Raw genomic sequence first — 25,013 nt, 5'->3', positions numbered from 1 at the left:
TCCTTTTGCCTCAACCTCCCAAGTAGCTGGGACTATAGGTGGCTGCCACAATGCCCAGATAGTTTTTCTATTTTTTGTAGAGAGAGACAGGGTCTCACTCTTGCTCAGGCTGGTCTCAAACTCCTGAACTCAAGTAATCCACCCGCCTCAGCCTCCCAGAGTATTGAGATTATGGTGTGAGCCGCTGCACCATAGGACTTCTTGAAAGGCAGAGTGAGGAGCTTATGCAATCCTTTCTTCAAAAAGAAATTATAAACCTAGAAAAGAGAGTCAAAACAACCACTTAAAGATGCTAGAAATTTGGTCAAAGGCATATAACAATAAATTGAGAAACACATAATTCAAGAAAATCTCCTAGCCCTCAGTAGGAGTAATGGAAGCCAGTGAAGCTTTAGTCCGGGACTGTTCCATCATACCCTACCCACTCCCACATCTCCATGAAGCAGAAGTGATATAGGATCAAAGGACAAGGAATTTCCTACCCAAGGCACTACCAATAGCAGCAGCATCTAAATGGCAAACAAAGACTAAAATCAGAACTAAGGTCTTGATATCCTGTGGGGAATGAATTAAGTGAAAAATCAGCCAGAAATTTAATAGGAAGGTCTGTGGAACAAGATACTTGAGGTAGGCATTGATAAGATAAATGTTATTACAGAAAAGAAAGATTTATATCCTTAGAAAGATATATAGGAATAAAAATACATATAATTAACTGGGCTCCAAATTACATGAAGAGAAAACTGACAGCATTGAAAGGAAAAATATATTAATTTAACAAAAAAAAAAAAACCTGGAAATTTCAATAATGGATAGAAAAAACTAGGCAGAAAATTATTTAAGTATACAGAAAATTTGAACACCACCCTCAACCAATTTGACCAAACTGAACACTGATCCCACTAAAGCAGAATACAATTCTTCCTAAATGCACAAGAAATATTTTCTAGGAGAGACCATATGCTAGGGGATAAAATAAGTTATTTTTTTTTCATTCTTTTAGACCAATGGGAGTTTTTATTTGTATTTAAAATAATGAAAACAGTACAAATGGCTAGGTGTAATGTTTTGCCTGGTAAAAAACAAAGTGCGGTTCCTGTGTGAAATGTTTTACTGAATTGGAAAAAAACTCTTTAAAATTGAAATTTATTCTTTTATTCTATTGTTTTAAGCTCAAAGACAAGTAAGAAAACCAATGATTATTACTGAAAATTATATAATTATTACTGAAAATATTATGGTTGTAGAGTGAAGATGGATTCTTTCAATGTGTTTAAAAGCACAAGGTACACCATTAAATATAAGACCTGCTCTCGTACTAAACTGGAAATTCTGGCTGCTATATACCTGACGCTAAGTGCTTTGCATGTGTTAAATTATTTAACTTACATAATAACTTGATAACGTGGAAACTTTATTATTAGCATGATTTCCATTTTGCGGATGAGGTTGAGGATACTGGGTGTAAAGATGACCGGGAAGGCAGGCTGAGGACCCAGGCAGTTACAATGCTGTGCCACCTCTCAGTCACTCATGCAAAAGGTCATCATCACAAGCTACACTTCAGCCAGCTTCAGAGTTAATCCTTTAATCCTGATAGCAACCCTGAGGCGTAATTAGCATCCTTCCCATACTACACATTTAGGAAACTGAGATTCAGAGAAGTTCAGTAAGCCAGGAGGTGCTACAGGGGAGAAAGGGGGTTCGGCCCCTGCCCTGCCCTGCCCCGCTGCACAGCCTTTTCTGTTCCCGCTGTCAGGTCACTTCCTTCCTATCCAAAGGCCACATTTGCCGACTGACTGGAGCCCCATTCCTCTTTCTGCCACAGCCAAGAAAGAGAGAAAGAGGAAGAGACCATCTTGCCAGTGCAAGGAACTTGTGGGAAAATAAGTTATTTATTTTAAAATTATTTTAAAATGACAGAGACTATAAAAAGGGTACTCTTTAGCTCTAATGGTCAGAATTCAAAAATAACAACAAAGAGGAATTCAGAAATTCCATAATACCTGAAATACAATGAAACACTTCTAAATGACACTTAGGTCAAAAAAGAAATCATAAGAGAAAGTATTTTCAGCAGAACAAAAACAAAAATACAACATAGAATTTTATGAGACGCAGCTAATGAAAGAACACAGAGGGAAATTGGTAATGTAAATGCCTATGTGGTTTTGGAAAAAAAGTCTCAAATCAATAATCTAAGCTTTCATTTTGAGAGACTGACAACAAAAGAAACTAAGTTCAAACTCAATAAAAGTAATATAATAAAGAACAGGATAAAAATCGTTTTAGAATAAGGATCAAAGAAAAAGTAGAAAATACAATGAAACCAAGTTAGGTCTTTGAGAAAATTAAAAACATAGAAAATCTTTAGTTAGATAGACCAAGATCACGAGATCAAGAATACAGATCACCAAAGACAGACTAGCAAGAGAGAATAACACTACTGATCTTACAGAAACCTGAAGGATTGTACAGGGATACTATGAACTACTTTATACCTACAGATTGGAACAACACAGATGAAATACACTAATTATTAGAAAAACAGAAATTACTAAGAATGACTCAAGATGAAATAAAACATCTGAAAAGTCAGGTGTGCCTTATAATCCCAGCATTTTGGGAGGCTGAGACAGAAGGATTTCTTCACGGCAGGAGTTCAAGATCAGCTTGGCAACGTAGTGAGACCCTGCTTCTACAAAAAACAGAAAAATTTAGCTGGATATGGTGGTATACTCCTGTAGTAACAGAAGAGGAAGAAGGATTCGTTGACCCCAGAGTTTGAGGATCCAGTGAACTATGATGATGCCATTTCACACTAGCCCATGCAACACAACGAGGGTCTGTCTCAAAAACAAAACAAAAACCAAAATCTGAACAGATCTGTAACAAAAAATTGAACTAATAATTCAAAAATCTTTCCATTTAAGGCCGGGTGCAGTAGCTCATGCCTGTAATCCTAACACTCTGGAAGGCCGGGGCAGGTAGATTTCCTGAGCTCAGCCGGAGTCACAGCAAGATCCTGACTCTAAAACATAGCCAGGTGTTGTGGTAGCCACACGTATTCCCAGTTATTCAGGAGGCTGAGGCAAGAGGACTGCTCAAGCGCAAGATATTGAGGTTGCTATGAGCTATGAAGCCATGGCATTCTACCGAGGGTGACAAAGTAAGAAACTGTCTCAAAAAAGTATTTTTTTCCATTAAAAAAAGGTCTATTAGTAAATTCTACCAAAACATTTAAAATAATAGCATAATGCCTCATAACACTTGGAGAAAATACTTCAAAACTAACCCTATTATTACCAAAGTTAGACGAACATCCTAAGAAAGCTACTGATCAATATCCCTCATGGACATAGATCCCAAAATCTTCAACAAAATATTACCAAATTCAATCCAATAACATGAAGAGCAGATTATATACTTTGCCTAAGTAGGATTTATCCCAAGAATACAAGATTGGTTTAACATTTGAATATCAATTGATGTAACCCACATATTAACACAACAAAGGAAAAAATAATCTTGATAGATCCATGAAAATCATCCATTGCCCGTTTATGAAAGAAACTCTCAACAAACTAAGAATAGAAAGGAATTTCTTCAAAATAATAAAGAACATCTATGAAAAACCTACAGCTAACATTTTAGTTAATAGTAAATATTATTTACTATTTATGCTTTCCCCCCAAAATTGGGAATAAGGAAAGACCCATATTTTGCTTTGTAGAACATGCTCCCATGTATAATGTACACCCCATGTTTTGGGCCCAAACTTTTAGAAAAACATCCCTCAAGAAAGCAGCCAGCTCTAGGCCAGGAGAGATATCAGGAGAGGGCTAATGCTCCTTGGTAAATGCACAGATTGCACCACCCTCCCATAACCACCCTCTCTGTGAAGGCTGCTCCTTTCCACTCTCCCTGGTGCCCTAGCCCTCCCCACCACATTGGGGTTTGGGTTAAGATGACCAAATGCATAGCTCTTGGGGTGAGAGCTTCTAAGGCCACTCATCCTGCAGGCAGCCAGGTAGGTCTCTAGGGCCTATGTGGGCTTCCTGGTTCCCTGTGTACCCTCCTGGCCAACTCTGCCACCATCACCTCCAGATCCTGATCTGTTCAGACTGGATTAGTCAGAACCCACTAGGCCCAGGCAGGATATAGCAGCCCTGGGAGGCCTACTGGGCTCCCCCACTCCTGAACCATACTACCCATATATAACATACCTCAAAACTTTGGGGGGGAAAGTGAGCATTATACACAGCAAAATACAGTATGTCTGCTCTTATCACTTCTATTCAATCTTCTATTGTTCTAGACAGAAAAATGAAGCAAGAAAAAGAAACAAGAGATAATCACATTGGAAAGGAAGAAGTAAAACTGTCTTTAATAGACATGAGTCTGACTATAAACTATTCAAATGAATCAATGAAAAACTAATAGAATAAAAAAATTAAGTACCACTGTTCGATACAAGATAAATCTACAAAAATTAGTCACATTTCTTTGTCTTGCCAATGGAAAAAAAATTTTAAATTAAGGTAAGATTCCATTCACAAAAGCATCAAAAAGAAAGATGGTGTGGTACTGGCATAAGAACAGATAAACAGATGAATGAAAGAGAAATGAAAAGTCTAAAAATAAACCCTCCTATTTATGACCAATTGATGTGTCAAAGATGTCAAGGCAATTCAGTGATGAAAGGATAGTCAATTCAACAACCAGTGCTAGCTGGAATCATAAGAAGTCAACTTAGTCTATTATCTGACATCACATATGAAAATAATTTAAAAATAGATCATACATCTAAAGATATAATGAGCTAAAGATATTAATCTTTTTGAAAACATGGGCCAAAATATTCATAACCCTGGTTAGGCAAAGATTATTTCAGTAGAACACCAGATGAAAACCATGCTCTCCAGAAGAAAAAGCTGATAAATTAGATGTTATCAAAATTTTTAACTTATGCACATCAAAACACCATTAAGAAAATGAAAGGAATTCTTTTTTTTTTTTTTTTTTTTGAGACAGAGTCTCACTTTATAGCCCTCGGTAGAGTGCTGTGGCATCATACAGCTCACAGCAACCTCCAACTCCTGGGCTTAAGCGATTCTCTTGCCTCAGCCTCCCGAGTAGCTGGGACTACAGGCGCCCGCCACAACACCCGGCTATTTTTTGGTTGCAGTTAAGCCGGGGCCGGGTTTGAACCCGCCACCCTCGGTATATGGGGCCGGCGCCTTACCAACTGAGCCACAGGCGCCGCCCAATGAAAGGAATTCTTATAACCCGATAATAAAAAGACAAGTTACATAATTGAAATAGGCAAAAATTCTGAATAATGTTTTACCAATGAATATACAGAAATGGCCAATAAGCACATGAAGAAATGTTGAACAACATGGAAATGAAATTCAAATCACAATGAGGTACTAAAATGGCTATAATTGAAAAGGCAGACAATAACAAGAATTGGGATACAGAGAAACTTGAGAGTTTCAGTTCTATAACTGTGCAACCACTTTGGAAAATATTTTAGCAGTTTCTAAAGAAGTTAAATACAGATTAACATGCAATTCAGCAACTTCACTCTTAGGAATATACCCAAAAGAAATGAACACACATCCATACCAAGTCATATAAGATTGTTTATAACAGCATTATTCTCAATAGCTAAAAAGGAGAAACAAATCAAATGTCCTTTATCTATTCAATGGATAATAAAATGTGGTATATTCACACTACAAGACACTATTTGGCAATTAAAAAGGAACAAAGTATTGATACATGCCACAACATAAATGAATGTTAAAAACAGGCTAAGTGTAAGAAGCCAAACACAAAAGACCACATACTGCATTTATTTGAAATTTCTAGAGAAGATGAATCTACAGAGAGAGATAAAGTAGATTAGCAGGTGCCTGAGGCTGGTGATGGGGAATGACTGTGAATTGACACAAGATTTTTTAGGGTGATGATAATATTCCCAATAATATTACCAACTTGGGTTGGGATTATGGTTGCATAACTCTGTAGGTTTATAAAATATCACTGAAGTACATACTTAAAACAGGTTCAATATTACGGTATGTAAATCATACCTCAACAAACTTGCTTGAAAAACTGTTTATAGCTAAGAAGTCCATAGCAGACTGATACATGAAAAAAGAATATATATCTTAAAAAATGTATCTTTCTTTTATATAAACACTAAAAAATACTTAAAGCTCACACACAGAATTATTAACAAATCTAGGGAACAGGATAATAGGGGAACTTTTCCTTTCAACTTTATACCCATTTTGTTTGTTTTTAAGTTAGCTAGCAATCACAGTATAAATATTCCATCGTTCTCTCAAACATGGGTATAGAGCTGAGACTACAGGTGCCCGCCACAATGCCTGGCTGTTTTTTGGTTGCAGCCGTCATTGTTTGGCGGGCCCGGGCTGGATTTGAACCCACCAGCTCAGGTGTATGTGGCTGGTGCCTTAGCTGCTTGAGCCACAGGCACCGAGCCTAGAATAAACACTCTTAAGCCTTCAGAAATTCTGAATCCCTATCTAGACTTTACAGATTAAAAAGCAAATGATGATATATAGATATTTTTAAAAATTGAAGTATATATTTTTAAAAATTGAAGTATATATTTTTAAAAATTGAAGTATACTAAGTGTAGCATTAAGAAGGAAAAATATAGAAAGCCTATTAGGTATGAGACTTTATTAAACAAAAGCTTCATCAATCCACCAGATTTAAACAACTGAAGTGATGGGACAACATGTGACAAACATATAATTAATGTTTACAAGTAGAGGGCATATGCTCAGGATACCTCTGCATACTTAAAATTTGGAGAGAATGAGAAAAAAAAAATGATGGAATCACCATTTTCACTTAGGTAAAGGAGGGAGGCCCTTGGGTTAGACCGGTGTCAAAGACCTATTATGTTTCAACATTATAAAAACTGGACTATATACTATTCTTGAGAGAATTTTTTTTTTTTTTTTGTAGAGACAGAGTCTCACTGTACCGCCCTCGGTAGAGTGCCGTGGCGTCACACGGCTCACAGCAACCTCTAACTCTTGGGCTTACGCGATTCTCTTGCCTCAGCCTCCCGAGCAGCTGGGACTACAGGCGCCCGCCACAACGCCCGGCTATTTTTTTGTTGCAGTTTGGCCGGCGCTGCGATTGAACCCACCACCCTTGGCATATGGGGCCGGCGCCCTACTCACTGAGCCACAGGCACTGCCCGATTCTTGAGAGAATTTTTTTTTAAGTGCTGTTCAAAGTTTATATTTGTAGAGTACAGTTCTAATGAACAAAGAGAAGAAGTGGAGAGAAAAAGATTAAAGAGAAAAGGAAAACCAAATACCTCAATTCTCCGTTTTGCTTTCTCATAAGCCCTCTCTTCTTTAGTTCGATCATCATCAGAGTCATATTCAGAGTCCGAGCTCATTTCTTTACTTGGCTTTTTATCTAATGTTTTCCCCGAATCCTTCTCATCTGACACCTTTTCATCTTCCTCATCACCTTCACTGCCTTCACTTTCTCCTTCTTCTTCCTCTTCCTCTTCACTCTCTTCTTCTTCCTCTTCCTCTTCTTCCTCTTCCTCCTCCTCTTCAGGGTTTTCTTTTACTTCTATATGAACTGTATTTCCTTCTACCAGGAAAGCAAACAGATTTTAAAATGAATGAAAGTCAAAATTATAGACCTGTATCAAGATAATAAAGACCTTATAGTAAGAGAAAATAATTCTTGGAACCAGAAATTTTAAATTTCAGATTTTTTTCATATTTTGGAATATTTGCATTATATGCCTAGTGGTTGAGCAGCCAAAATCTGAATACCCAAAATGAACATTTCTGGCTTGGCACCCTTAGCACAGTGGTTATGGTGCCAGCCACTTACACTGAAGTTGGTGGGTTTGAACCTAGCCTGGATCAGCTAAAACAACGACAACTGCAACAAAAAATAGTTGAGTATTGTGGGTGCCTGTGGTACCAACTACTTGGGAAGCTGAGGCAAGAGAATTGCTTAAGCACAGAAGTTTGAGGTTGCTGGGAGCTGTGATGCCACAGCACTCTACCAAGAGTGACATAGTAGGATTCTGTCTAAAAAAAAAAATAAATAAAATAAAATAAAGAGCATTTCCTTTGAGTGTCATATAGATACACTCAAAAAATTTCCGATTTTGGAGGACCTAGGATTTTAGATTTTCAGATTTTGGATACACAGCCTATAATTAAGAAGACAGTAATACTGGATTTTCCCACATCATAAATGCAAAATGTTTATCTATACACTAAAGTCAATCTGTCAGTAAACACCTAAGTAGTTAATCCATACTGAAGTTAATAAAAAAGAACATTACTAAACCAGGACCTGAGGGACAACAGGAAATCAGGGAGGTTAAGTACAATGTTTAGTAATACCTACTTTCTGGAAAAGGCAGCTGAAAGGATAAGCTGTCTCAGTGCTAGGGGGCCAGGCATTAGGGGTCCAGACCTACCAAGGACCCTGCAGGTGTGGTGGGCAGACAATGGGTTACACTCGCACTACAGGGTAAAATCCTAAACAGCTATATCCTCAAAGGATGAGTAAGAAATAAAAATAAAGAGGATCTCCCCATTATTGGCAGATCACCTTCAGATCATCCCAATTCTAAATCTAGCATAAGATGATTCATTACTAGTTCACTCAGGCTCCTAGTGGAAGTACTTAAAATTGACTTTGCAGAAAAGATACCATTATTGGCCTCAAATTATTTCTACAGTTCACTAAGTAATATCCAGCACAATATATAAAAATAAGGAGTCATACATGATTGCAAGAGGGACTTTACCTAACAATTGCAATCAGTGTAACCTGGCTTATTGTACCCTCAATGAATCCCCAACAATAAAAAAAAAAAAGAAAAAGAAAAAAAAATAATAAGTCATATGAAGAAAGCCAGTACATGAGACAGCCAGAAGGGCTTCCATATATTGAAGTTATAAAAACAAAATATTAAAATAACTGTGCTTCTAACATTTAAGGAGCAAAAGACAAAGTAAAAAAATTTTAAGAAGTAAAAATAGTTAAACAGAAATTCTCAACCTAGAAAATACAACAAAATTAAGAACTCACAAGATGAGCTTAAGAATAGAATAAAGAGAAATAAGGAGAAAATTAAGGAACTAGTAGTCAATCAGGAGAAAAAAATCCAGAATGAACCATAAAGGCTCAATAGGTGAGAAATATAAAAAGGGGAAGGGAAACAGTGATATAGTACTAAAGGTCTATTATAGGCATAATTGAAATCTTGAGGGAGATTGGCTCCTAACATTATAAAATTGATAAAAACATAAAACCATTTATTAAGAAAGCCCTAAAAGTAGAATAAATATAAAGAAACCCAGTCTGGGGCATGTCATAACAGAACTGCTAAAAATAAAGGACACACAAAAAATTTAGGCTGATACCTGACTTTTCAACAGAAACTATGAATATCAAGACAGGGGAGTAACTTCAAAGTACGCAATAAAACTTCAACTAAGAATTCCTCCTATAGTAAATACATCCCAAATAAATGAAGATATAATAAAGGTATTTTTAAGAAAAGCAAAAATAAGGTGGGGCATGGTGGCTCACACCTGTAATCCTAGCACTCTGGGAGGCTGAGGAAGGAGTATTGCTTGAGGTCAGGAGTTTGAGACCAATCTGAGCTAGAGCGAGATCCCATCTCTAAAAAAAATAGAGGGCTTTGTAGCTGGTACCTGTAGTCTCAGCTACTCGGGAAGCTGAGGCAAGAGGATTGCTTGAGCCCAAGAGTTTGAGGTTGCTGTGAGTTATGATGCCATGGCATTCTACCAAGGGCAACAAAGTGAGACTCTGTCTAAAAAAAAAAGAAAAGCAGAAAAAAAAAAGCAGAAAAAATGGAACATCTAACACAGCCATAATGAAAGAAATTCTAAATAGTGTGCTTTAGGCAAGAAGAAATATCCCAAATGGAAGATCAATAAATAATGTAGGAAAAAATGAGGTACAAAATGCTAAGAATGTGGGTAAACTTAAATAATAAATATTGGCTGTACAAAGTAAGATTAATAAGCCAATATGAGGTTTAAAATAGAGAATGAAGAGCATTGAGAACAATAATACCTAAACTGAAAACTGGGCAAATGATGTTCAAGTACTATAAAGTCCTTACATTGTCTGGAGAGAGGGTGACATTAGATATTCTAAGTTCAATGATGCATGTTAAAAATTTCTTAGAGTGGTGGCGCCCGTAGTACAGTGGTTACAGCACCAGCCCCAAACACTGAGGCCAGCAGGTTCAATCCCAGCCTGGGCCAGCTAAAACAACAATGACAACTGCAACAAAAATTTCTTAGAGGGTGGTGCCTGTGGCTCAAAGGGGTAGGGCGCTGGCCCCATTACGCCAGAGGTGGCGGGTTCAAACTCAGCCCCAGCCAAAAACTGAAAAAAAAAAAAAAAAAAAATTCTTAGAGTAATCACTAAAATAAATTAGTAAAATACACAAGTTCCAAACTCATGGAAGTAGAAAAAAAAATGAAATAAAAAAAATCCAGAAATCCAAATTATGGTTAGAAAGGAGAAAAAGAAATATGCAGAACAAAAATACTCAGTAAGATGAAAATTTTAAACCAATATACTTCATTAATTACATCAGATGTTACATATAACGGCATAAGTGCTCCAGATAAAATATAAAGATTGACAAACTGGAATTAAAAATCTCAGTTAGAGTCTTGCTATGGGTCTCTATGTGATGTCCCTTCAAAATTGAGGCTGGGGTTTTGGGAAGTGATTAAGTCACCCTCATTAATGGATTAATGTTCTTTTCTCAGAGTTTGCCTCTCTTGCTCTTCCCATCCTTTATGCCATGTAAGAACACAGGGCTTTTTCCCCTTCTGGAGGATGCAGCAACAGGTGCCATCTTAGAAGGAGATGCAGTCCTTACCAGACACCAAATACAGTATCTGATCATACACTAGGTTATATAGTGAGACTCAACACCTTTCAATGATAGAATCATGTATGTTCACTCATCACATGGAAATAAAAATTAGAAAATCCTTACTTAAAAAATTTTCAGAATATTACAGGGGTATAAATGTTTTGGTTGCATGGACTGCTTTTGTGCAGTTTGAGTCAAAGTTGTAAGTGTGTCTATCACCAAGATAACTGCTTTTTCTGTTAGGTGTGAATTTATTAATCCTCCCTTACCCCCTCATACTAGCTTGGTTTTCACTGAGTTTTGCTACTGTATGTACCCATGGGTGTGATCATTAGCTCCAATTTAGTGAGTACAAACAAGCCCATTTTTGTAAATTAAAAAATACACTAAATAAATCATAGCTAAAAGCTAATATATCAAAATGAAAATCAGAAAATACCAGAATATCAGAACTTGTAGATTTTGGGCTAAAACCGAGCTTAAAGAAAAATTATAGCTTTAAAATTAAAGATGGTAAAGATGAGGAGAGGGCTGAAAAATCAAAGAGCCGAACATCATTCTCAAAAAATTAGGAAAATAGAAAATTAAACTAAAGAAAGTCAATATTTGAGTAATAAAGGAAAGGAAGTAATGTCAATGAAAAAAGTTTGTTTTACTCAAATTGATTAGGAAGTAATCAGCTTATCTTTTAATTACATTTTAAGTCAACAAGGCTTTCTGTAAGTTAGCTCTAATTACAACCCTATTTGTAACATTATCACTATAGGAAAAAATACATTCTTGGCAACTATCTTGCAAATGACCTTCGGAAGAACCATTCCTTCACAAAATGAAGATTCAGATGTAGATTTAAAAACTCCAGCAATGAAGAAAGCATGACTATTCCCCAACCCCAGAAATGTTCATGACTCTAATAAGCAAAAGACTATCATTTACACATATACCACACATCTCTAATAACCACTAGATTTATCAAGGTGTGCTTATGAGTTATTCACCTTTTTCTCTTTCCTCATCACTGGCCATAGCTTCCCAATCATCCAATCCAGCATCCTCAGTTTCTTCTTCTTCTTCTGTAAATCAAAGTTTTCATTTAAGACACAGAAATTATTTAGAAATATGAAGCTGCTTTTAGAAAAAAAGTAAAAAAAAAAAAAAATGCTGACATAAAAAAGAAATGATTTAGTTATGCAAAAAATATGTATGCAACTTTACCTTTGAAATTCTTATCAACATAATTAGTATAATTTACTATTAATTATACTTCCTAATGCTTTTTTTTTTCTTATTTTTTGAGACAAAAGTCTCACTAGTTCACCCTTGGTAGAGTGCCGTAGCGTCACAGCTCACAGCAACCTCCAACTCTTGGGCTTAAGTGATTCTCTTGCCTCAGACTCCCAAGTAGCTCGGACTACAGGCACCTGCCACAACACCCAGCTATTTGTTGTTGTTGTTGCAGTTGTTATTGTTGTTTAGTTGGCCCAGGCCGGTTCAAACCCGCCAGCCTCGGTGTACGTGGCTGGCGCTGTAACCACTGTGCTACGGGCAGAGCCTTCCTACTATTTTAAACATACCATATTAAAATTAATGCAGATTTTATATTTGAGGTAATTAAAATATTAGAAATCCAGATATTTAAACATTCCTTTAGATCTTGAAGAGTATATGAATGCACTCAGTTCTTGAGGACAAATAAAATTTCATATATTATATATATATATATATATATCATTCACCTTATTCATACTTTATACATAGAATTTATTCCTTATTTTGGTATAATCTTTACAGATATCAAAATACTACTGAAAGTCTGACGTTGAACATACGAAGCTACCACCACCACTGCAGATCAAAATAAGAAAAGAATGCTATGCTTATAACCCCTAAACAGTCAGAAAGGTGTATTTTTAATGATTTGAGCATTAAAGACTTAATACTTTCCTTAACAACAATGCTCTTTACTGAAATACAACCAGCAAAATTACTATTAAGTGAAAGGAAGATGATGGTGAGACATGGAATATTTGCTTCCCTGTAATAATAACTATTTAACAAGTCTGGATAAGTCATATTGAAGAGAAAATGAGATTCAGAAATAGGTACTTAAAACATCTAAATTAGCAATTCTTTCTGGTGCTACAAATATGACCTAAAATAGTGGTCAACTATTAAGCACATCAACCTGAATTTCTCTCACTTAACCATATGGATGCTGAATTCAGGTTTACCCACGCGAGGTGATCCTGTTCACTTAAAAAAAGGAAGATTTTTTAACCATGTTCTTGGCTGTACAGAAGATTTTTAGTTTGATCAGATCTCAGTAATATATTTTTAAATGCAATAATGCAGTAATGTACACAGTTATGATCTAAAAATAAACAAACAAATAAGTAAATGGAGAAGGAAAAGGAAAAAAAACCTATCAAAATAAATATTTACCAGTTTGAGTCAGTCTTGACAGTCTCTAAGTCTGTTTCCATTCCTCATCTTATCTTTAAAGTACTGGAGATTGTCCTGAATACCAACCATACATTTAGCTAGCCCCTGACCCTCCCTATCAATATCTAGGCTTATGATTTAGAACAGCAGTTCTCAAGCTGTGGGTTGAGACCCATAGGAACTGTATCAAAGGGCTGTGGCATAAGGAAGGTTGAGAACTACTTATTTAGAACCATGTTTAATATTTGAAAAGGTAGAGATTTTTCCCAACCTCTCAAAACACACACACAAGCACCCCACACATCCTCTTATTGATTTAATAAATATACATAGAAGCTGACCTCTAAGGTTCTGAAATGACAATCTTTATGGTACTCTGTAAGTTCTAATTGAAAATGCTTCCAAAGCATTGAATTTCAGGCCTTCTTTGAGATTTCTAACCCATTAAATAACATCAGACAAAACCCAAACCTTCTATCCTCTATATAAAACAAAAAAACAAGATGGATTCAAGTCTCACTTGGATACTTTTTCAAAGTAGAAATGAAAAGAAAGTTTAGAGATAAGAACTATGAAGAAAGAAGGCCAGATATTTATTTGATTCTCCCAAACTATTTAATAATAACCAAGACTACTGATGACGCATCAACACTATTTAATAACAATTAACTAATTAAACAATTGGTTCCTGCTACTGGCCTGGTTCAACAAGGGGTGGTGTCTCTTCTTTTTCTGGTACTCCCTGTTCCACAATTTCTACAGCAGCACTTAATTCCATTGGTTCAGACACTAAAAAGGTGGGGACAGAAAAGAATGTAATGGTATTTATCATCAGTATATAATTTCTGTTAAGATACTCTGTTATGAAAAATAAAAAGTCAGTATTGCAAATCTGTTTCTTCAGCAAGTTTAGAAAACATTCAAACATCAATCACATGTTTTATAGGAAACAACTCTTTTTGCTCAAGGACTAGAATATAAAATCACAAAAGGCTGAGAAGGAAAACCAAGAAAAAATGATAGTGTTGCTTTTCAGAGTTAACAAGAGTTACAGCATTCGTAGTGTATAACTCAGATTTTTCAAACGAAACCACTTTTTCCATTAACTTAACATCTGAACCAGGTGAGAATGATGACAACAAGAAATAAATACTGGAGGTAGATTTCAATATGCATTTAGAATTTATCTTCTTTAAAGACACTCTCTTTTGAAGGTTGAGGGAAAAATGCAAAAATATTTTCTAAATGAGAGGCTATTTTATATACAAACCTTCTTTATTTTCTAGCTGCTGTGGTGTTTTCTTCTTCTTTTTATCTTCATAAATTGGCCTTTTCTTTGGCAAAGAATCTTTTGATGGCACTTCAACACCTGAGGAGTAAAAATGGAAATTCAAGTTTCTACAACTCACAGGTTACCTGAGAAGTGCTATTCAAAAAGACACATATACCCTAAATATACATATACACATATATCCTATATACCCTAAAATATAAAAGGAAATTCATGAGGAAACTTCCGTCTTTTTTATATATAAGGTATTTTAAAAAAAATTTATAAAGTATTTTAAAAGTAAAATTCTTTCATGTATAGTAATAGTTTTGACAATCACTATGGATGACTATCACAATGAAAATGCCAAACATCCCCATCATGTGCTGTTCCACCTAGTCGCACCCTTCTCACATCCTTAGCCCTGCAGCTGCTGCTCTGCTCTCCATTCCCCAAAATGTCACATAATGGAATCTTCAGTCTGGCTTCTGTCATCATAATGAAGTTGAGAGTTGTCCACTTTGTTGTATGTGTCAGGACTTTGTTTCTTTTTACTGCTGAGTAGTATTCCATTGCATGGCTGTACCATAGTTAGTTCATCCACTCAACAGTTGAAGGACAATGAGTTGTTTCTGGTTTTTGGCAATTATGAATAAGCCAGGATATGAACATTTTCATACAGGTTTTTATGTGAACATTTCTCTTGGGCAAATACTTTTGGGAGGAAAGATGAGACATAAAAAAATATGCACTTAATTTTATAAGCAGCTACCAGTTGTTTTCCAAAGTGGCTTTATTATTTTGCATTCCCATCAATAATGTATGAGAGTTCCAACTGTTTTCGTCCTCACCAGCATATGGTAAAAATAGGTTTCTTTTAGATTTATGTATTCTAATAGTATGTAGTGCTATCTCATTGTTGACTTACTTTGAATTTCCCCAAATGACTACTGATGTTAAACTTTCTTCCCATGTATTAATAGCTTCTTGGTGAAAGTATCTGTTCAAATCTTTTGCCCACTGTTAAATGAACTTATTGGTCTTTTAATGAGTCCTAACTGGTACTGTCTTTAAATTCTCTTGATGGGCACTTTACAAGGGTACAAGTTAAATCTACTAAATGTAGAATATAAATGTCTTAACACAATAACTAAGAAAATGCAGTGAAGGCTATGTTAACCAGTTTGATGGAAGTATTTCAAACTGTATATAAAACCAGCACATTGTACCCCATAATTGCATTAACGTACATAGCTATAATTTAATTAAAAAAATCCTCTGGGTGTCTTTTGCAGAGAAAAGTTTTGAACTTGACTTTCTCAAAATTTACCATTTTTTTCCTTCTATGGATTATACTTTTAGAGCCGTATCTAAGCACTCTTTCCTAAGACAAGGTCACGAAGATTTTTTTCCCCCGTTTTCCTCTAAAATTGGTATAGCTGGAGATTTTATATTTAGATTTAAGACCCGTTTTAAGTTGATTTTTGTATAATGAGTGGGGATCAAGGCTAGGTTTTTTTGTATAAAGATGTCCAATTCTTATAGTAGTTGTTACAAAGACTATATTTTATTCATTGAATTACTAATACTTTCTACTTATATACTGATCACATATAGACTCTATTTTGTTCTACTGATCTATTTGTCTATAATCTTCTGACAATATCACATTGTATTTATTGATTTCTGTAGTTTATAGTAAGTCTTGAAATCAGACATTATGAATCTTCTGAGTTTCTTCTTTTTAAAAAATATTCTGGCCATTCTAACTCCTTGGTCTTTCCATATACATTTTATAAATAGCTTATAGAAATGTCACAAAATGTCATACTTTAATTTTGATTGTGACAGCACTGAATCTACAGATCACTTTCAAAAAACTATCTTAATATTGAGTCTTACAATCCATGAACACAGTGTCTCTCCATTTGTATAGGTTTTTTATTAGTGTTTTATAGTTTTCAGGATATAGATCTGTACAAATATTAGATTTGCAACTATTTCTATTTTTCTTTTGAGGGATTGCTACTATAAATGTTACTGTTTTAAAATTTTTATTTTATTATCTATTAGCATACAGAAATAGAGTTGATGTCTACATATTGGGATTCTATCTATAACTTTATTAATCTCACTCAGTAGCTCTTGGAGTTTTGTTTTTTGGGGGGACGAGTAAGAGGCACCATGGGATTTTCCACACAGTCAACTGTCATCTGTGAATAGACCCTCTTCCTCCAGCTCACTCCACTTGCAATTTCCCTACACACTTCTGAACAAAATCTTCTTGCCTTTCTCAATATCACCCATACTTTATTTGCTCTTTGGTTGCTGACAGTACCGAAGTTCCGAGCTGGAAGCCAGACATCCCGCTAAGTCCAGAGATGCCACTTGAGAGACTATCTCTTCCAAGCCTATTCTAAAGACTGATGCTAAGTTTATTATTTTTAATTGTAATTTCCTCTAATTACCATCATAAGGCTACCCACTCCTCAAAACAGCATTTCTGAGACTGGCCAATTACTTCTTGCTTGGTCCCATACCAATTTCTTCATGAGTGCTTTCAGGCTTTCAAATAGTCACCAAATATTATATCTAGGTGCTAATTATAATCAAAAGTGTATTCGGATGCCCTTCTTTGTCCGCTGCTCTGTAGTCAGAGAGATGGGCTTTGTAAATGTTTCTTTTTTGTCAAGTGGAACAATGACAAGTATGGTCATATGGCAGATACTCAAGGGATACTACAGGTAAAAAGGTTTTATCTTCTGTGTTCTGGTGTGCTTCCCTGCAAATTCCTCTGTGGGGTGCAATTTCTCCAGTACCTACTCATATAAAGGACGGCTGTTTTAGATTCCAGTTCCTGCCAGCATTTCAGAGGACAGACTTCAAAAGCAAGTTCTGTTGATATAGCACCTTGGCTACTTATTGCTGCCACAGTGACACACTCTTCCATGAGGTCTGTGTCTTAGCCCTGTTTGGACAGAGATCTTCCTTGGGTGCTGTATCTCAGTCTCAGGTATACTGACTGCTCCTCATATTGTTATTTCTATATTCTTTGTTATTTTCTTTAAGTCTTACTACACAAGTTCCCATTACTCTAATCCTGTTACTAGTTCTTTATATCACATTGTCCCTGTTCAAATTATTGCACAGTTTTTTGGTCTCCTTATTAAGCCTTAATATACCAAATGCTAATTGAATAAAAGTACAAAGAAAATTTTTGTACCAATTTGTAACCAATGTTGAAGTACAGTACAGTCAGTCTATGGAGATCTATCTTTATTTTTGATATTTAATGTTAATTATACTAAGTTTGTTTTGAGACAGTCGCCCTCAGTAGAGTGCTGTGGCGTCACAGCTCACAGCAACCTCCAACTCTTGGGCTTAAGCGATTCTCTTGCCTCAGCCTCCCAAGTAGCTGGGACTACAGGCACTTTCCACAACGCCAGACTATTTTGTTGCTGCTGTTGTAGTTGTTATTGTTGTTTGGCAGTCCCAGGCCGGGTTCGAACCTGCCAACCCCAATATATGTGGCTGGCACCCTAGCCACTGAGCCAATTATACTAAGTTTTGAATATTAAATTTGGAAATAGTCTCTGCTCATACTTATGCCAAGACTTGAACACTAGAGGAAAAAACTATAAATTTAGACACTCTTAATTCTGAATTTTTCATAATTCAGGTGATGGCTGGATCAAAAAATCTCCTTTACCAAAACTTCTTCTAATTATTTCAAGTATACAGCATGGTCACATGTGCAAAGATAAGATTTTATAAGTACCATCCTGCACTCAGATATACTCAATATCTTACAGATATGGTAAGTCCTTAATAAATTAATAATGCTGTAATTAATGGGGTGAATTCAATCAAATCTTTTAGTTAATTAAAGGAGTTTTTCTAGGACTTTGTTCTAAGATACAAGAAACACATGGTCTAGCTGGATCTTTCACACCCACATGAAAGTCTAATATCTCTAAAAATAATAATCAGTTTAAAGAAACAGAGTATTAGTGTTTGTTCCTTTTGTTGTTTTGATGTCATTTTTTAGAATGTTTACATGGCAATTTAAAGAAAGCATTAAGGGCCAGAAACAGTGGCCATCTCTCACCCCAATGCTGGGAGGCTGAGGCAGGAGGATCATTTGAGGTCAGGAGTTCAAGACCAGTCTGAGCAATATAGTAAGACCCTGTCTCTACAAAAATTAAAATTAGCCAGGTGTGGTACCACATGCCTACAGTCCCCGCCACTAAGAAGGCTGAGGTGGGAAGATCACTTGAGCCCAGAACTTTTGACGTTGCAGTGAGCTATGATGACACCACTGCACTCTAGCCTAGGCAACAGAATGAGACATCTTGTCTCCAAGATAATGTGTACTTGATTTCATATTCTCAAGAATAAAACTTTCTGAAATTCTAAGTACTGTATTTCTCTATAGCTACTGCTCCTACCCAAATATATAATGTAAAATGAAGAGGTAGTCACACAGATCAGTTTAGATTTCAGCTCAAGAGCCTTGAGAAACTCTTTAAGCTCTCTGAGTCACCATTTCATCATCTATAAGATGGTAATAAATATATAAGATTTTTATGAGTAAAAAATAGGCAATATCAAAGGTTTATGGTAGCATCAGTTACATACTAGTTACACAATACATGGTAACTATTAGTATAATTACAGTGTGAGCACCAAAATGACTGTAATATAAAAAGCTGTAGAATACAGAAACACAAAATTAAGGAAGGTTGCCGAATATTCTTCTCAATGGAGCAAAGGCACTATTTTAAATCATGCTACCTGTCAAAGATATAATTAATTACATGCCCAGATTGTGGTCCCAAAGTACTAATCACCACTAAAAGGAACCAAGCTCTTTGGATGAACGGCTGATTCCAGGTCTAGGGAAGAAAACATACAAGGTGATCCTGGGATTTACTATTGCGCCAGAAAGTAAGGAAAAGGTCAAAGAGAAGTGTTTATGACTATTTTTTCACTGTGGTCACGTGAAAAAGTCACAAACATAACCTGAATGGGCCCCCACTGATCAAAGACGGTACAGTATGAGTATCAAAACTGTAAATAACTTCAAGAGTTAAAAAAATAAATTATATAAAACTCCATTAAATTAAAACGATAGCCATACAACCAAAAACTGAAATTGAACTCACTTGTCACCTCTGGAGTTGCTAGGTTCTTATTTTTGTTTGTTTGTTTTGTTTTTTTGTTTTTTTTTTTGTAGAGACAGAGTCTCACTACTTTATGGCCCTCGGTAGAGTGCCTTGGCATCAAACAGCTCACAGCAACCTCCAACTCCTGGGCTTAAGTGATCCTCCTGCCTCAGCCTCCCAAGTAGCTGGGACTACAGGCGCCCGCCACAACGCCCGGCTATTATTTTTGTTTGTTTTTAAGCTGACAAAAGATAAAGCATTAAACATTTATCTTGGCTTTCCTAAATGAATTGTATTTCAGGCAAAGTTTTTCTTGAGAGAAAAGACTTTAGCTAATAAACGCAGAAGAAAACATAGAATATCACCATCTCATAATATCCTAATTAATAATGGATATAGGAGAACCACCTATTGGACATTAAAACTATTAGCTGAAAAGTTAATGGGGTACTTGTGTAATGAACAAGGCTGCCAATACCTAAACCCACTATTTAATCTTTATGTCTCTATAAATGAGAAAACTAGATCATGAGCCTGATGCGAGGCAATAGGAAGAGGCCAAGCTATTAGATCTTAGAAATTACAAAGGGTAAAGAAGCATATTCACCAACACCAGGAGAATGCAATTAGGCAAATCTAGAATATCAGAAATTCTATATAATTATCCAATATTTTCAATAAATAGCATGCCAAAAATAAGACGTGGGAGTGGCACCTTGGTGCCTGCAGCTCAGTGGCTAGGGTACCAGCACATACACTGGAGCTGGTGGGTTCGAACCCAGCCTGGGCCTGCCATTTGTGGCGGGCATCTGTAGTCCCACCTACTTGGGAGGCTGAGGCAAGAGAATCGCTTAAGCCCAAGAGTTTGAGGTTGCTGTGATCTGTGACTCCATGGCACTCTACCCAGGGCGACACAGTGAGACTCTGTCTCAAAAAAAAAAAAAAAAAAGAAGTGGGAGTGGTGTTGGTATTATTAAAAAACAAACAGTATATAAATGAAATGCAATGTACAGATCTCTTCTGGATCCTGATTTAAACTAGCCAATTATAAAAGTAATTTTGAAGATAAATGGAAAATATTAAACACGGAGTAAGCATCAGATGATATCAAAGAATTAGTTAATTCAGTCAGATATAGTAATATGTATTCTACTTATTCTAAAAAGTAAATTGCCTAATTGATTAAATACATGCTAAAGTATTCATGGGCAAAATAATATGCTGTCTTGGATTCACTTTAAAATATTCCAGTCAAAAAACTGGGTGGAAGGGTACAAAATAAGAATGGCAAGTGCTGACAGTAGCTAAAACTGGATGATGGGTACATGGTGACTTATTATCTCTATTTTTATTGGGGAGGGGGCACTTATTTATAGATATACTATCATTTACACATAAATTTGTCCTAGTGTAGAAATCATCTTCTTAATGAAATTATATTACCTATTCCATACATTTTTATTAAATTTTTTTACATCATTTTCTTATGAATTCTTTCTCTGGTTCAAATTCATTTCTCCTTCTGAAATTACAGGGATGTAACAACTGCATGAGAGAAACATCCAGGCTGTTCAGTCAATTAAGAGAACTACTTACCCTGAGCTTGTAGAAGTTTAAGGGTAGCTTCGGCTCTGGCTCTGGCTTCTCTCTGGGATTTAGTCAAAAGTTTACCTTCCTTTTTCAAACGTTCCTTTCTTTCTTTTTCTTTTTGCTTTTTCCTTTCTCTTTTTTCTTGTTCCAGTCTCTCCTATAAAAGAGTACATGCCAGACAAAAATTATATAAGCTTAATTATAAAATTAAAATGTAAACAACCCAATCTTCATGCAAAGTATTATGTTAGGAGATTGCAAAAGAAAACAGTTTAAATATTGCACACGACTATTAATTAACATCATATTAGGTTACTGGCATTAATACATGAGGAAATTAAGATTTTTCTCTACCTCTTCATCTTGCTATTCATATCACAATAATAACATAACTGAACTGCCATACAACTATGAAACTTTTATAATTATAAAATTAAAGATATTTTATAGAGAATAGATTTTAAGTTAAACACAGTATCAATGTTAACAACTCCATGAAAATATACCTCTTCTTTACGCTTGGCTTCTAATTCTTCAAGTCGTTTTATACGTTCTTCCTCTTCTCTCTTCTGTCTTTCTTCTTCTTCTTTAAGCCTAGCCAGAGCCTCTTGCATAGCTTTAACAGTGGCTTTACTAGGTCCTTTTTTCTTTTCTTTCTCTTTTTCTTCCTTTTCCCCCTTTTTTTTCTTCTTATCTTTTTTCTTTTTATCTCCTTCATTGTCATCTACCAAAAAAAAAAAAAAAAAAAAAGCAAAAAATAGTCATTTCCTATGGCAACAGTAAGCAAAACCCGGCCAGAATTCAAGGACCATAACAGGGCAAGGCTGATACCAGCAGCTGGCTAGGGTCTCTAGGTACCCTAGGCTCTAGAGTACATAACAGTTCAGACTAACCAACAGCAGGCCTCCTGAGACATCTACAATGCTGGTGTTCTGCATTATCCTGACCAAAAGGATTCTGTCAGTAATGAAAGGCAACACTGTATCTAAAGTATCGGTTGGCTCTGCACCCATGGCTCAGTGGTTAGGGTGCTGGCCACATACACCTGGGCGGGAGGGTTTGAACCCAGCCCAGGCCTGCTAAAACAATGACAACTACAACAAAAAATTAGCCACGCGTTGTGGAAGGCGCCTGTAGTCCCAGCTACTGGGGAGGCTGAGGCAAGAGAATCGTTTGAGCCCAAGAGTTTGAGGTTGCTATGAGCAGTGACGCCGCAGCACTCTACCAAGGGTGCTATAGTGAGACTCTGCCTCACAAAAAATAACAAATAAAAAACAAAATAAAGAATCTCTTAATCCATGGTACCTGGGCAGAGCAGTTGGCATGTTATAGATGTCTGTCTAAAGGTCTATAGAATATAATGAATTAATTCCAATATACTTTTGTAGATAGTCTGACTTCTGTAAGATTAGGCTGGTAAGAATGATGTCTACTTTAAGGGTATATCAGGAGAATAAAACACAAAAATATAATTATATTCCAAGAGAATTAAAACAAAAGTTATGAAGCTACTTTTAAAGGTGTTTCACCCTCAAAAATACGCATATAATAAAAATTCCAGTGTTTAAAAAGCTACATTCTAAATAAGAAGAAATTAGTTAAAGTTATTATTTTTTCTTAATTGATTCAAAAACAGGTCTCAGTACTACAAAGTTGTTAACTTTCCAGGCACAGTAACTCACGTCTATAATCACGGCACTCTGGGAGGCTGTGGAAGGAGGATCACTGAACTCAGAAGTCTGATACCAGCCTGCGCAAGAGTGAGAACCCTGTCTCTACTAAAAGTAGAAAAATTAGCCAGGCATTCTCGTGGGTACCCATAGTCCCAGCTACTCAGGACGCTGAGGCAAGAGGATCACTTGAACCCAGGAGTTTGAGGTTGCTGTGAGCTAGGCTGATGCCAAGGCACTTTAGCCTGGGGCAACAGAGTAAGATTGCCTCCAAAAAAAAAAAAAGATGTTAACTTTAGCGTGTTAAGTTTTTAGCTTAAACACACTATCAATGTTAGTTAGCAACTTCATAAAAACATGTCTCAATTATAAATTTCACAGATTAAATTGGGTTTTTAAAGACAGGGGAAAAAAGAATTCAAAGACATTATCTGACACTGAGTTATAAGAAGAAGAATAACTTTTTTTGTCGGACAATCCCACAGTCTTTACAACAGCAATAAAGTAAAACCTCCACAGGTGACCACTTCCTTAAGTTGACCTAAGTTTCAAAGAATGAACATGCACCACATGTATGTATCAGAACAATAGGCCTATTTCCTTATGTTGACCACCTCCATAATGTTGACCATTGGGGTGGTCCTTGGGGTGGCCAACTTACAGAGGTTCTTTTCACAGTGGAATTCTGTAAATATTCCAGTCTATATATTTGCATTAGTAAGATATTTTATACTGTATATATAAATGTTGAACAAGGAAAATCAACCAAGAGCACTTAGATGTAATTTTTTGAAGGCTTCTCACAATAAAGTACCTTTATAACCAAGGACAAATAACAAAGCTACTCGGGGCATAATGACTGCAAACTTAGAGTAAGTAGAAATTAAAATCCTTTTGCTTTTTCCGCTATAGTATACCAACCTTCTGCGGCTGTGGGAATCTCTCCTTTTTCTTCAGAGGTAGGGGTTACACCAGTATCAAGAGTCACTTTGGATTTTACACCTTCCTCTTCAGGTTTCTTTTGAGATTCTTTTTGTTTACTCTGATCCTTTTTACCTATTTCTATTTCTTCTTTTTCTTTCAGCTTCCGCAGCTTTGCTTTTTCTTCATCTCGTTTTTTTCTCTCGCGCTCCTTCTTTTCTGCCTTCTTTTGGGCCACTGTCTTAATTTTGAAGGAGGAGTCATCATCTTCATTCCCACTTTCTACATTAGGACCTTGCTTATTTTTTTGATTTTTTTTCTGTCCTTTTCTAGACTGCAAAAATTCATCTGATTCATCACCACTTTCACCTGAAGAATATACTCTGGAACGTTCTTTAATTCTTTTACTGTTATCCTCATCCTCTTCTGACCCATCCCACTTCTTATTTGATTTTTGAGCTTTCCCTTTAGCTTTTTTAGAAAGTTTATTAAAATCATCATCATCATCACTCCCAGAGTACACTTCCCCTTTTGGTTTTACAGTCTTTTTTGATTTTGAATCTTTATCTTCCAATTCTTCACTATCATTATCATCTAAACTCTGTTTTTTGCCCTTCTGTGCTTTCTTTTTTTTATCTTGTTTTGAGGTGAATTCTTCTTCATTGTTTTCTGTTGGCTAAAAAGTTTCCATTGTTAGTAATAGAATCATGTTTCATTTTTTTAAAAATAACTAAAACCACTCAGAGTTACATTCTTCATTAAAAGTACACATAAAAGCCTCTCGAAATAATTTCACAACGGTCTTTTTTTTTTTTTGGCTGGGGCCAGGTTTGAACCCGCTACCTCCAGTATATGAGGCCAGCGCCCTACTCCTTTGATCCACAGGTGCCAGCCATTCACAACAGTCTTTTTACAAGAATATAAAACTCAACCAAGCACCAGAAGGTAGATAGCCTTGGCCTCAGACACATCTCACATTCAGTGCAAATTTCAGA

General features: G+C 36.0%; 1 protein-coding gene across 1 annotated transcript in view; it reads right to left on the bottom strand.

The window, feature by feature from the left end:
• EIF5B (eukaryotic translation initiation factor 5B) overlaps positions 1 to 25,013 on the bottom strand; it is an 82,638-nt gene that overhangs the window by 18,671 nt on the left and 38,954 nt on the right. Inside the window, exons 4-10 of the mRNA XM_053588382.1 lie at positions 24,019 to 24,694; positions 21,934 to 22,151; positions 21,434 to 21,584; positions 14,673 to 14,771; positions 14,102 to 14,191; positions 11,959 to 12,033; positions 7,373 to 7,659 (exon numbers count right to left, since the gene is read on the bottom strand). Of these exons, the coding sequence (XP_053444357.1) occupies positions 7,373 to 7,659; positions 11,959 to 12,033; positions 14,102 to 14,191; positions 14,673 to 14,771; positions 21,434 to 21,584; positions 21,934 to 22,151; positions 24,019 to 24,694 (1,596 nt within the window). The remainder of the gene's footprint in view (positions 1 to 7,372; positions 7,660 to 11,958; positions 12,034 to 14,101; positions 14,192 to 14,672; positions 14,772 to 21,433; positions 21,585 to 21,933; positions 22,152 to 24,018; positions 24,695 to 25,013) is intronic.

Source organism: Nycticebus coucang, chromosome 4 (assembly GCF_027406575.1).
Source record: "Nycticebus coucang isolate mNycCou1 chromosome 4, mNycCou1.pri, whole genome shotgun sequence".
Classification (NCBI taxonomy): domain Eukaryota; kingdom Metazoa; phylum Chordata; class Mammalia; order Primates; family Lorisidae; genus Nycticebus; species Nycticebus coucang.
The sequence above is the reverse complement of the archived record's forward strand: the minus strand, read 5'-3'. Positions and strand labels throughout refer to the sequence as shown.